Genomic DNA, 14097 nt, shown 5'->3' with positions numbered 1-14097 from the left:
CCCATGGATCAAAGACATCACAAAATTAGAAAATATTTTGAACTGAATAAAAACGATAACATGACCTTAAAATTTGTGGGATGTAACTAAGACAGTGCTTAAAGGGAATTTTATAGTATTAAATGCTTCAGTTTTTAAAAAAGCAGAAAGGTCTAGAGTCCGTGACCTACATTTCTATCTTAAGAACCTAGGAAAAGAAGAGCAAGTTAAATTCAAATTAAGCAGAAAGAAAATGCTAAAGATAAAAGCAGAAGGTAGTTGGTGAAGTATAAAACAAAAATAGAGAAAATCAATGAAAGTGAAAGTTGGTTTTTGAAAAGATCAATAAAATTAATAAACCAAGCAAGTCTGATCGGGGGGGAAAAGACACAAATGACTAATATCAGGAATAAGAGAAGGGATATCAGTACTGATCCTAGAGACATTGAAAAAGTAGTAAGAGACTATTACGAACAACTGTGCCAGTGCATTCAGTGTCTTAGATGAATTGAATCACCTCCTTGAAAGACAAACTGCCAAAGTTCACTTCAGAAGAAATACAGAACCTCACTAGCTCCATATTTATTAAAGAAATGAAATTTGTAGTTGAAAATGTTCCCCCAATGAAAACTCCAGGCCTGAATGACTTCACTGGTAAGTTTCACCAAACCTTCCCCCCACCCCTTACCAATCCTTTAAGGAAGAGAGATACCAATTCTACAAACTCTTCCAGAAAATAGGTGAGGAAGGAACAATTAAAGCATTCATTATTTTTAACATCATCTATTATCAGGCAAACTTCTATTCCTTTGTGTGTGTGTGTGTGTGTGTTTTTTAAGATTTTTTTTTTTCCTGAAGATTTATTCTAGAGAGAGGGTGAGCCCATGGGGTGGGGGTAGGGGGGCACAGAGGGAGAGGGAGAGAAAGAATCTCAAGCAGACCCCCTTCTGAGTGTGGAGCCTGACACGGGGCTCTATCCCTCGACCCTGAGATGATGACCTGAGCCAAAAATCAAGTCGGACCCTCGACTGACTGAGCCACTGAGGCACCCCAAGATTTTATTGTTTTTTTTTTTTTCTTTTTAAGATTTATTTATTTATTTATTTGACAGAGAGAGAGACAGCGAGAGAGGGAATACAAGCAGGGGGAATGGGAGAGGGAGAAGCAGGCTTCCCGCGGAGCAGGGAGCCCGATGCGGGGCTCGATCCCAGGACCCTGGGATCATGACCTGAGCCTAAGGCAGACGCTTAGTGACTGAGCCACCCAGGCGCCCCCCCAAGATTTTATTAAGTAATCTCTACAGCCAAGGTGGGGCTCAAACTCTGAGATCAACCCTGAGATCAAGAGTCACATGCTCCACCAACTGAGCCAGCCAGGCACCCCCCCTTTATATTTTTAAAAGTGTTTTCCAGGTTTTTTTCTTCCCTTCACAGTAGACTTACGAGATAAGTAGGGCAAATAACACCGTTAAGATTAACTGAACTGGCTAGTTTGATCTTTCAGTTACCTAATTGGGAGAGGACCACATCTCCTTATTCCTAGTCCTGATTTTGCCACTGTTAACAAGCTGCCTCTTTAGAAGCTTTTTTATAACAGCCTTTGGGGACAGGACTAACCAGTGCTGACTTCACCAAGGAGAAATTGTTAAAATCCTCAGCCCTTAAGTTGAAGGCTGGGTTAGACTTAGTGCCCATGCAATGCTTGACACTTACTTACCAAGCCCTCAATAAATATCCCAGAACGAGGATCAGAATAGCAATGTTAATCATCCCTTTAGCATAAGATTTAAATTAGGATTGCAGTTGGAACCCGGATAAAAAGATAGAAACATCTTATTTGGTTTAAGGAACACATCAGAACGCTCAGTGGAAGAGCTGGGTGGTCTGAGATTGGCTGTCCCTTTTAGCCGTTAATCTGGTGGTGGCCTTTCTTTGCATTTAACTATCAATATATCTGAAGTGTAAAACACACTTTTATGATATTGTGGCATAGTAACTCACACTTAAATGTCAATAGAGACACTTGCAAAGACCTACAAGGTTCAATAATTTCTGGTGTGGGTTTGTTTCTCCTGTCATCACCCATTATGTATTTTTTTACAGCTTTTAAATTGCCACAGAGAGAAATTGGTCAGGATCATAATAGATGGCCAAGGAGCTGCCAAGGATACCGTTGCATGGATGGGAAAAAGTTCAGCACTGCCTTGATTTTATTTATCTAAATTGTAGGCTATGACTTCAATATAATTCATGTTGCTAATATACCAAGGTAATGGCAAAGCACAGAATTATGCCATATGTTGAAGGAATGCTCTCTTTTACTCCATGGAGTTTTACAGTCTGAGATATCTAACTCCAATTATATAAAAACTTCTTTTTTTGTCAGCATGTATTAATCAAATTTTAGCATATTGCCTTAAATTATAGCATCTCAACAGTTAAATTAGAGATATTTTAGAGATTTTAGTTTATGGTTATGCAAATTAATTTTTATGTCTCTTGAATGTCTTCTCTAAGGCTATGAGAGAGCATAAATTGTCTGGTATAGCAGAGGCTTTTCCTAAAGGATTTGTTAGAGTAACCTGGAGGGGTCTTTGTAACCCTTAAGCTGCTGATGTCCAAAATCTGTACAAGCTGGATGCTGGCAGATAAGCACCATGTCTTAATTTTATGGCTGTTTGAAAAATATGACTGTTCTTTTAGTTGGGGGTGGATACTTCATCTTTCTTAACCCTTCCATATTTTGTGAACATGCTCTGCCAAAGTGGTATCTAAAAACCCAAGATTCATAGTAACTACTCCAACATTGCTATAACCCATATTTCTTAAGATTTATGTATGGTAAAATTGCCAGGTTCTTCATGAAAGGTGACTGGATCTACTCGTTCATGCATCATCACATTTAATTAAGAGAGGAGCGGGTATGAGAGTAACACCCACCTGAGACTGTGGTGCCTTAAGAGGAGTTCAGTACATTGCAAGGACAAAGTTGTTGGAAAGCACCATCTGGAAGACATTTGCCCACAGTGGTGCCAAATTCTACTTTCTCATAAATCTTGGAACAATTGGATATCTAACCTTGCCCAGTGATGGGTTTAGGTGTGGCCTAACTAAATGTAAAGAAGACTGACACTTGAGAGAAGAAATTCAGTGGATTTTAATAAAGGAAAAAATCCCATATGAAATTATTTTCTGGGATTGTGATCTTGTAATGAGACATCAAGAATTTGTGCGTGTTACTGCTAAATATGCCAGTGAACCAGACTGATAACTTTTAAGCAGTTCTGAGAATTGCTATAGTACACATTCGTTTATATTTTTTAGTGGTGGTCAGAGCTTGGAGGAGAGTACAGCTGAATAAAATTTATAAGGCAGCCTTTATCTCTGTTTATAATGTATATGTTTTAATCTAAAAGAACAAAAGGCCCTTTACTCCCTTGCTCACTGGAGCAGGAGGCTTAGATAATCAACAAACAGGATACTTTGCCCCAGAATAATTCTGTGACTGGATGAGGCAGTGCCTTGGCCTGATTTTTAAAGAATCAAAAACTGGAGTTGCACTAGCCAAACGGAGAGCATTTCCTCTCTCCACACTCCTTTCTATTAATAAAGTTTGTGTTGTCTATATGTGGCTTGTTAATGATAGGGGTGTTAACGACCATAGTTAATCTTCCTCCTCAACTCTTCCCTAATCCGGTCTCTTAAATAGACATTTAAAAAGCTTTTAACTCCTCTTGAATTGGGTGCTCATGAGCTTTTGGTGGAGGTGGAGTGATAGTTATCAACCCATTTAACAAAACCTGAGACAGCCAGGACAGCTGTAATGTGTATCTCTATGCTGTGTTTTTGTTAAAATGCCACATGGCTAATACTTTGGAAATCATAAATCTAATAGAGAAAACATTTTTATAGAGGGTATTTTAGTTTTATGCTGTATGTGTTACAAACTTAAAATCATTGGTGCTTCTAGATCTGTAAAGAACAAAGAATATAGACCAGATTAAAACGGTTCTGTAAATTTGGTTTCTTTTCATCTGTTTTATTTATTACAATAGGCTATATAGAGGACGCCTTGAAGACAATGCTGCATCTGACTGACTAATCTTCATTTAAGCCACTAACTTTCCCAAAGCCCATTGGGGAGAAATGGGAATTTCTCAAGCCTGGGCCAACTGAAGTCACCCAACCGCAGCATATTTAATTAATACATGTGATAGGGAGCTTTGCATATGCCCTCATCCCTTTCCCCTCTTTCTGGAGGCTTTCTTTCTGGAGGATTTTGCCTTCTTACTGGGCTTATAGATTTTATATTGAAACTCTAAAATAGGGGTGCCTGGCTGGCTCAGAAGAGCATGTGACTCTTTATCTTGGGGTTGTAAGTTTGAGCCCCACATTGGGTGTAGAGATTACTTAAATATAAAATCTTTGTGGGGGGAGAAAAAAGAAACTCTAAAATGAACAGAGAGCTCACTGATTATGTGTTTTGACATTTGGTCTGACTACCACCTCCAAATAGTTCAGTGGGTGGTTCACTGAGGCAATTTACCAGTTGGTTTTCATTACTTTTTTAAAAATACAAAGCAAGCTCAGAAAAAGATTTAGAATTATGTTGTATATATACTTTTGCTCGTAAGTAGTGATGAAAATAAAATGTGCTACACCAAGATCTAAGAAAAGCCACCAAGACAGCTGGCATTGCCAAGTAGTGACTGGAGGGACTAGAGCAAAGCCTGAACTGGACAAACAGATCCCAGAAACCCTATGTGGGCGATTCTGTGAATCCAGGATTGATAAATGCAAATAGCTAACCATTACCTCTGTTGTTCTGGATTGCCCCAGTTTTCTCTAATGGCTTCTTTAACTTCTGGGGACTGACAGTTTCTTACGCATTTTTTTTTTAAACCCTTATAATGAGTGGGATTTTTTGGTCCTTCTTCTCTTTCTGCTTCACTTCCTCACCTCTTCCTTTTTTTTTTTCCCTGGAAGATTTATCTGTTAAAGAAGTCTTCTGTCATCGACTTGGAATGTGGGTTCTGCCTGGGCCTGACCACAAAGCTCTTTGATGTTTTTCCAAGGCTGACTTCTCACCAGATCCCTGGTTTAGGGGTTTTTTTGCCCAGCACTCAGAGGCCTATAAGGTGAATTTGCCTTGTGTCATTGATATGAACGGTTGGTGGGGCCTTCTCTTTTCTCATGTCCGGATGGGCAATTAAATTGCTGGAATCTGTGTGTAGTTGATGCCTTTACCAGAGAGTTACTGTGTATAGTCAAGAAAGGGCTGAGAGCTGTTAATGCCTGAAAGACTCTAGAAACTTGAGAAGCTGCTCACCCCTTCCTATGGAGATTTCTACAAGGATAGGGTTGCGCTCAGAGGCTCATCCTCTCTTCCTTATTCATGGTATCGGGATTCTACCTTAATCACTCCATCATCCTGCCAGCCATGTCTCATTTCTCATACTTGAACGCTCCCTCCTCTCAAGCTCAGCGTGAACCACCAGTCTTGATGCTTTATCTGGTACAGGCTCTAGCCCTTAAATTGTCCGTCTGGCTTTGTGTTTCATTTGACCCTAATACACTGGGTCGCACTGTCTAAAAGAGAATTATGTTCTCTCCGATGTCTGAGTGCATTTCTCATTTCTTACTGCTGCTCCTGAGCAGATCTGTAACTTCAAGGTTAAGATAAGACACATTCCATCAGAACTATGTCGTCATCCTTGCCAGCTTCTGATCTGTGACTGTCCAGGAGATTTATAAGACAGTTGCGTGCCATTCTTTACAGAATATTATGGTTGGACTCTGACTCCTGGCATCAGGCCCAATTTGATTTGTCAGCTGTTACAAAACCCATTTCCCAAAGAGAAAGAGACCTTAGCTGTGTGCCCTTTTAGGCAGTTCTTAAAGAGTGGGAAGGAGGAAATTGATCTGACATTATTTCCGGATGTTTTAGGGAGGGGGGGTAGACACCAGAATATTTTTGTCCTTCTTGTTGATTTCACATTTTTTTTTTCTGAAAGGTTTTACTAAAATACTAATGTTGCTGTCATTCTTTATCTCTTCACAGAATTACTGTTAGTCTTTTCATACTGCCATCTCCAATGCTTTTCTGAGTTTTAAGGAGTAAGAATAAGTATTTTACCCTTAAGAGAGAATGTACCTGCTTATTCTCTGAAGCTTTTATTAGTTTACCTGTACCTAGTTAACAAAGATACTTTTCCTTCTTTGTTGCTGTCTAGTAATATTTTGAGCTGCAGGAGTTAACTTCGTGTGATAGGGTTTAACAGCTTAGGAATTTGGAAGGTCACATATTTCCTGCTGCTGTTGTATTTGGCCCTATATTTTTACAAAAGCTTCTCTTTGGGGGGACTTACCAGCTTTTTGGTCTCTATTTAAACTCACTGTTTCCCTAGGAGGTAGGCAGTGGGGATTTGGCCCATTTTAGTGATTCTGGGGTTAGATCTCAAATTATTTACTCAAGGTCACACATAGCAAGTTAATCACACAGTGAGAACCCTGATCTAATTCCTTTAGCATTGTTTTTATATCCCTTAACTACACAAAGTATTAAAAAGTTAGGAAGAGTCCAAAAAGGCAGTTTTACCCAGAGATTTTCTGACAGGTACATTCAAATTTGAGGAAATCTTCTGTAGTTAAAAACTGTCTACTCTCATACCCTATGATTACTTCTGTTTGATAACCGAAATAATCACTATTCTCCACCTTTTCCCCAGTTGGGATCTTTGCTTTTGATTGTCCCTTTTTCTTACTCTCCTATGGCAGCAACCTCTGGCTCTAAAGACCTGAATTGTAAAGCAGAGGAGGGCCTTAGAGCTCTCCAAAATGTTCTTTAGGGCCAGGAGAAAAGAAACTTTATGGGACTGTAAGTCTCTAAGTAGCTCTTCTCTTTATCTCAGTCCTCCTTTTTTCAAGTATTAGGGATTATTGATATATGGAGTTTTAAATTATTATATATTAATGCTTCGGGTAGGTAGTAATTACTTAAAAATTTGTTTCATAACATTACAATAACAACTAATGAAAAGTGTTTTGATTTTTTTTTTTTAATTTTATTTATTTGAGAGAGCAGAGAGCGTAAGTGGGGAGGAGTGGGGAGAGGGGCAGAGGGAGAGGGAGAAGCAGACTTCCCGCTGAGCAGGGAGCCTGATCCCAGGACCCTGACCTGAGCAGAAGGTAGACCCTTAACTGACTGAGCGAGCCACCCAGGCACCCCGAAAAGTGGTTTTAATTCAACAATAATGGTTGTGACTGGACTGCTCTCCCCTCTCTTTTTAAAAACTACTTAAGGATTACACTTTTTTCTACCTGTAATTTCAGTGGACAGGTTCTTTGTTGGTGCTTCAAGTGTCTGGATTCTGTTTCAGTATCTAGTAATCCCCCAAAGAAGGAAAGTTGTATAGTATCTTGAAATACTTCCCTTCCCCCCCTTTCCTCCTATCCCCCCCATCCCCCAAGCAATTTTAATTAACTGTTCAGTGACAGATGGTAGAAAAGGCCTTATTTAAAGTGCTTCTGGTGGGCTGGGTTAGGGGTGAGTGGTTTGTACGGATCCTGTTGTAGAGGGACCTGGCTTTTCCCTTCCCCCTTCCAGTTAAGCTATAATCCTGTTACATGATCTTAAAATGCTATTGATTAATTCCCAGTGCTCTTAGAGGAATACAGTGTTGGGTTTAAAACCCAAGAACCAATTCCCTTGAGCTCTGAATGCCTTCAGCTTTGAGGCCAAGGGAGTACCTTCCAACTTCTCCACCCAGTCTTCACTGAAAAGGAAAGTTAAGCCTTTTAACTTTTCCGTTTGCCTCTCCGCCCCCCCCAGTCTAGTACGGCTGCCAGTTGCCATGGCAACGGGCTGGGACAGCTGCGCAGTGGCTCCCAGGCAGCTGGGTGGGGGCGGGGGAGCTGCCAGCCCGCCAAGCCCCAGACCTGGGAGGGGAGGCCCCTCCTGTTAGCCCAGAGGGAAAGAAAGGACTGGGGCGATCCGGTAGGTAAAGGAGGGAACCCCCATTCATCTTCTACCTTTGGGGCTCCTCTTCTGCATGAAGGTATAAAGGGAGATTTTTCTCTTTCCTCCCTCAAACTGAAGAACACATATGTAAATCCTTGTTTTTCCTCGTGAGGCAGGGGAGGCCATAGCCACAATGCTTAACTGCATGCATCTAACCCGGGGCTGGTTTTAACCCCAGCGCTCTGACCTAAACTGCTCAGCTCCCGGAAATTCCAAGGTGAGTGGGGGTGGGGGTGGGGTACTCTCCCTGGAATATGACATTTCCTGTCTCTGGTGAGGTCGGAGGCTGTTTTTATTTTAAATAAATAAGATTTTTTTTCTTGAAGCTTAGGACTCTCTTCTAAATTCATGGAAAAATTATTTTCAAACTCTTGTCTGCATTCCCCCCCCCCACCTCCTCTTCCAAATAAAGTACTTTAATAAAAACTTAAGTTTTTTTTCCAGGGCAGTAATGGGTACAGACAGTTGTTTGGGTGGGCAGACCTATTGCTAATAGGTTCTGGAGATGTGGCTTCCAACTAGATGTTCTTGGAATAATTCCTTAAATTTTGCTAACTTGAACTAAATTGATAAATGCAACTTTTTATGCTACTTGACTTGAACACAATTCTGAGATTAGTAGTGGCCTTCCCTGTTCCTGGGAGTTGTCTTCTAGTCAGGATGGAAATATTTTTAGAGAGTGCTGAAAAAAATCTTTTAAGATTACAGAAAAATAAAAATGGAGTTCAGCTAAGAAAACAGTTCCCTGCTACTCTATAATCCAGACTGTAGGCACCATTTAACATGGATAAAGAAGAATTCTTAAAAGTGATTATGGAAACAACAATGTGGGAATTTTAAAAACTAGATTCTGAGTTGAGTACCCCCTGGTTGTGCATATTTCTGAGCTTAACTCAATTTCCATTTGTGTTGCCTTGCTTCAGCTTTCCTTGGGCCTATGAATGGTTCCTCTGTGTTTTGAGGCTTCGTGTTGATGTGAGTTTGGGGCCAGACTTCTTTTTCCTTCTCTTCTTCCTTTGGCCCAAAGTCAACTCCAGTTAAGAGAGGTACCTCCTTAACCATTTGGATTAGTTGAGCCATGAGAATTACTGAACAATCCAGTAACTAATTTTTATTTTTTGGACTAAAAAAATTTTTTTCTCCCTGCCTCTCTCCCATCCCAAAATGAAAAAGGAGGCCTAGTGTATCTGAGATCCTAGCCTTGCTTTTGTGAACTGATGGATGCTCTGTAGGGACAAGCTCAGTTTGTTTAAGAGAAAGATAAACCAAGTCACTGAAGACAGTGGTGAAAGATGCCTGAACAGGCCTTTTTGTGCTAAGAGACTAGTCAAGATCCTCAGAGCAGAGGAAGGTTACATTTTGGGGCTTTTTTCATTTTTATGAAGAACTTTATTCACCTTATAGGTAAGATTTTAATTCTGTCACTGTTCTTTTAACTGGTAGTTTTCTGCATTTCTTTGAGATCCTGGCTTTTTAACATTCACAGAAGTACCCGGGAGTAACATACCACACCACTTGTCTTTTGGAATCTGAAATTAGAGGAGTTAGTTGTGTATATAATAATGATTTTGGTCTTGTGAGCTGAAGTAAAAGGTGTATTTGGGAAAGTGGGGATTGACCATTTTTTTCTTACATGCTTAGGAACCATCTGTAAGAATGCTTCAAGACTCAAGAGAAGGGTACATGGCAACTTTGTGTTATACCCCCTGCATTCCATCAAGAAGAGACAAAGTTTTAAGTCCTTGCATGGATTCTGATCATTTTGATCTTCCTCTTTGCAGGAACCGGTGGCCTTAGTCCTTCAGGTGGAACAGCGTGCGACATGGGAAAGAAAACCAAGCGGACAGCTGACAGTTCTTCTTCAGAGGATGAGGAGGAGTATGTCGTCGAGAAGGTGCTAGACAGGCGTGTAGTTAAGGGGCAAGTGGAATATCTACTGAAGTGGAAAGGCTTTTCTGAGTAAGTGCCTTCTTTAGGCCTTAGGACTCTACAGAGGTGGACTCTTGGTTTCCTTCCTCATGAGCCACTGCCATCTTTGTCTTTTTCTCTCCTCACCTGCGCTCCTTCTGAGTCAGAAGATGCAGCAATAAGCTAAACAGAGTCTCCCTTGGAGCTGGTCTTCTAATGATAATGCTTTTGGGAGACAGTATAATGAATTGGTTAGGTGCATAGATGTGGAGCCAGATTGCTTAGGTCCAGATTCTTGTTCTTATGAGCTAGGTGACCTTGGTTTAGTTCCTTAATCTTTTTCCTCCTCAGTAAAATAGGAATAGGAAATAGTCTTTGTCATAGAGATGTTGGGTATATGTAGAGTCTGACAGGTAAGCTCAGTGTAAATATAAACTGTTATTGGGGCACCTGGCTGGCCCAGTTGGTACAGCATGTGACTCTTGATCTCGGGTTGTAAGTTCGAGCCCCATGTTGGGTGTAGAGATTACTTAAAAATAAAAAGTATAAACTGTTACTGTTAATATTCTTTTGGATATAACTAAGCTAAAATATATACATTTAAGCAGAAGTCATCCATTCCATAGCCCATAGCTTTCCAAAATGATCCTTGGATCTCAAAAGTGACCTAGGGTGAAGGACTCATCTTAATGAGAAACTTAAATCTGAGGCCACATTTTTTTCCCTCCTGGTATTTATCTTTTTAATTTCAAATCTACAGCCGAGGCAAAAGAAATTGAGTGAACACTCAGATACACACCACCTACTTTCTGCAGTTACTTTAATCTGTCTGGCTTTTTGTTTTTGTTTTTTTTGAAGACCTTTAAAACCCTTTTTTTAAAAGTCAATGAGCTTTAAGAATGATACTGAAGTATTGACTAGAATGTCTGTTAAGAAGTCATTGGCTTTAGGCTGAAGTGCTAAAGGTGATTATTCTTTTTCCTTGGAATAGATAGAACTAGACACATTGAAGCACAGAGGGAGGTAGCTTGAAAGGTGAAATATGTGTGATCGGTGGACATTTTGCCTCAGTTTTTTTTTTTTTTTTTAAAGATTTTATTATTTGACAGAGAGAGTTAGCGAGAGCAGGAACACAAGCAGGGGGAGAGGGAAAGGGAGAAGCAGGCCTCCTGCAGAGCAGGGAGCCCAATGCAGAGCTCGATCCCAGGACCCTGGGACCATGACCCGAGCCGAAGGCAGACACTTAACGACTGAGCCACCCAGGCGCCGCTTGCCTCAGTTTTTGATTAATTCTCTTCTCAGGATGCCTGATAACAAAGAATGGATTTTCCAGAACCCCAATGCACTGGTAGGAACTGGTGTAGGCTTCTTGGAGTGGCTGTGGAATAGAAATATAATGCAAGGCACATGGGTAATTTTACATTTCTGGTGGCATGTTAAAGAAAAGTGAATTTTAATAATTTATCTAATACAGTATATCAAAGTGCTATTTCAACATTAATCAGTATGAAAATTAAGATATTTTACGTTATTTTTTTCATGCTAAGTCTTAAAAATCTCATGTGTATTTTACATTTTATAGCACATCTCAGTTCACACTAGTCACATTTTCAAGTGTTCAGTTAGCCACATGTGGCTAGTAGTTAGCACATTGAACATCCCAGTTTTAAAGTGTAGGACTTAAATGTACTAAAAGGTTCAAATTTTGGCAGTACCTTTGGACAGTCTGAATCAGGAGCCTTTGGAACATACTTAAGGTTATTTCATTACAGAAATTATCGTTTCTCATTTGGAGCACTTTTGGCATTTTAGGTGGGACAGTGCACGCACTACAGGATGCTTAGCATCTCTAGCACAGAGAGCACTAAATGTGGGTAGCACAGCAATCAGAATATGCCCTCCGTATTTCCGAAGAGGAATGGTATCACCGCATCCTTTAGAGATGAGAAATTATGAGTTTGAGAGACCTAGAAATAGGAATTAAAATAACATTGAGAGATTTTAAGGGTGTTTATTGGGCCCTTTTGAATCACCATTGGAAATTGTTGGTCGTTTTGAAGGTACTTGAGACTATATCTGTATTTGAGTTACTGGTAACTTACATAGATTAAAGAGGGAAAGAAAGTTTGAGGTAGGTAAATTAAAGCACTGTCCTTACTTTCTCGGAAATGCCCAGGATTTCATTAAAGACAGGGACAAATTTTGCCCTATTAGGATTGTCTGGAACTAAGTACCTACTGCTTCTTAGGCAGTGGTCAGATTCTTCTACCCCATGTGTTTTCTTTCATTCTCATAACAGTCTTTAGAGGTATTTTCAGTTTACAGATGAGGAAGTTAGCGAAGCCATTTGCCGAAGATAGCGTAACTGGTAAGTGCTGGCACAAGGACCTAGTATCAGATTTCTTTTTTTTTTTTTTAAAGATTTTATCTATTTATTTGACAGAGAGAGACACAGTGAGAGAGGGAACACAAGCAGGGGGAGTGGGAGAGGGAGAAGCAGGCTCCCTGCTGAGCAGGGAGCCCGATGCGGGGCTTGATCCCAGGACCCTGGGATCATGACCCAAGCCGAAGGCAGACGCTTAATGACTGAGCCATTGAGGCGCCCCTAGCATCAGATTTCTTTGGCCCGAATGCCCAGACTCTTTAAATTAGACCATGCTGTCTTTTGGGTGAAAATTGGTTGTTGTAGAAGCAGCAATACCAGTATGGTAGGAAAAGAGATAATCCCATTATAGGACTGGCTTTCCTTGCTACCAGTAGAGACTCGCTCCTCTCCCTCCATGTCTGCTTGCTTGTGTTACAGTATTGGCGCACCTCTCGCTTTTTGTGTCTTCATTTCTTCTGGGATAGAAAACTATATGGTTTGTGGATTTGGGGGAAAGTTAATGTATGAGGTTTTTTGTTTTTTTGTCTTTTGCCGAAAGAAGAGCTGTGAAGGAGAGGCTTTTCTAGTTTTAGCTCAAATGATTTCGAAATAAATCTTGTTTCATTCTCAAGCTCTTTTTGCAGAAAGTTTTAAATCTAGAGTAAATATCAGTTTTTTCCATTATTCTGCTTCTTATTTGAGTCTAGTTATTATGGCGTGTATTCAAACCATGCCCATCTTAAAGATACCTTATTTAAAAACCAAAATAAAATATTTAAAATGGATATTACATACATTAAATAATTTTTTCTCAACTCAATGAAAGGATTGTAGAAACTGTTTCTATGATATATTTTCAGATGTACTTTAATATAAACTAGTCCTTACTATTTAACCAAAAGAACCTTTGCCACTGGCTAGGAGTGAAGAGGATGCCTGGCCTGGTTTTTCCCATGGAGGTATATTTCATGCTTTGATTCCATAAGCTTGTGATTGTAGTTGGTAGTTTGGTTTTCCAAAACCCATTCCAGGAATAGAGAACAACTTTGTGAATAATAACTGTTTGTTTTCCTCATAATAGGACTCCCTTGATTCAAGTTTAATTAGGCTCAATTATTCAGTTTGGGTTTTTTTATTAATATAAAAATGTATTTTGACTACCTGGTAACAGTAGACTTGAATCTACAGCATTGAATTAATGTACTCCAAATCCCACTTCTTTTTTTTTTTTAGTGAAATTTTTTTTTTTTAAGATTTTATTTATTTGACAGAGAGACACAGCGAGAGAGGGAACACAAGCAGGGGGAGTGAGAGAGGGAGAAGCAGGCCTCCCGCGGAGCAGGGAGCCCGATGCGGGGCTCGATCCCAGGATCCTGGGATCATGACCTGAGCCGAAGGCAGACGCTTAACGACTGAGCCACCCAGGCACCCCCCAAATCCCACTTTTGAGTCTTCTCCTTACTGTTTGCCAGTATTCTAATGATTTAAGCCCTTATACCTTTTTTCTTAACAGTTACTTCCAATCTTCCAATAATATATTGACATTTCTTCAGAATATAAGTAACATGTTTAAGATAACTGGGGGTGCATGCTTTGTTACATTATTCTCTCAGGATTTGATTAGATGATTATATATATGGAATCACATTATTTTATAAAGCAGAATTCATATTTTGAGTTTTAAAAAACTGTATTGAGGTATAATTTACATACCATAAAATTCATTCATTGAAAGTATACAATTCAATGAATTTTAGTAAATTCAGAGAGTTGTCAACCATTACATTACTCCAGTTTTAGAATATATCCATAATTTCCCCAGATTC

General features: G+C 39.8%; 1 protein-coding gene across 4 annotated transcripts in view; it reads left to right on the top strand.

Annotated features, from left to right (window-relative positions):
* CBX5 (chromobox 5) overlaps positions 1-14097 on the top strand; it is a 36390-nt gene that overhangs the window by 8027 nt on the left and 14266 nt on the right. For 2 of the 4 annotated variants that reach the window (XM_036124232.2, XM_036124229.2), the window contains exon 2: positions 9780-9957. In XM_036124232.2, coding sequence (XP_035980125.1) covers positions 9821-9957 — 137 coding nt within the window. In that variant the 5' untranslated portion in view covers positions 9780-9820. Of the gene's footprint in view, positions 1-7878; positions 7975-8037; positions 8216-9779; positions 9958-14097 lie in introns of those variants that run through there. The other 2 variants (XM_036124230.2, XM_036124231.2) reach the window with 2 other exon arrangements.

Source organism: Halichoerus grypus, chromosome 6 (assembly GCF_964656455.1).
Source record: "Halichoerus grypus chromosome 6, mHalGry1.hap1.1, whole genome shotgun sequence".
Classification (NCBI taxonomy): domain Eukaryota; kingdom Metazoa; phylum Chordata; class Mammalia; order Carnivora; family Phocidae; genus Halichoerus; species Halichoerus grypus.
Note: the sequence above shows the minus strand (reverse complement) of the source record. Positions and strands in the feature narration are given on the sequence as shown.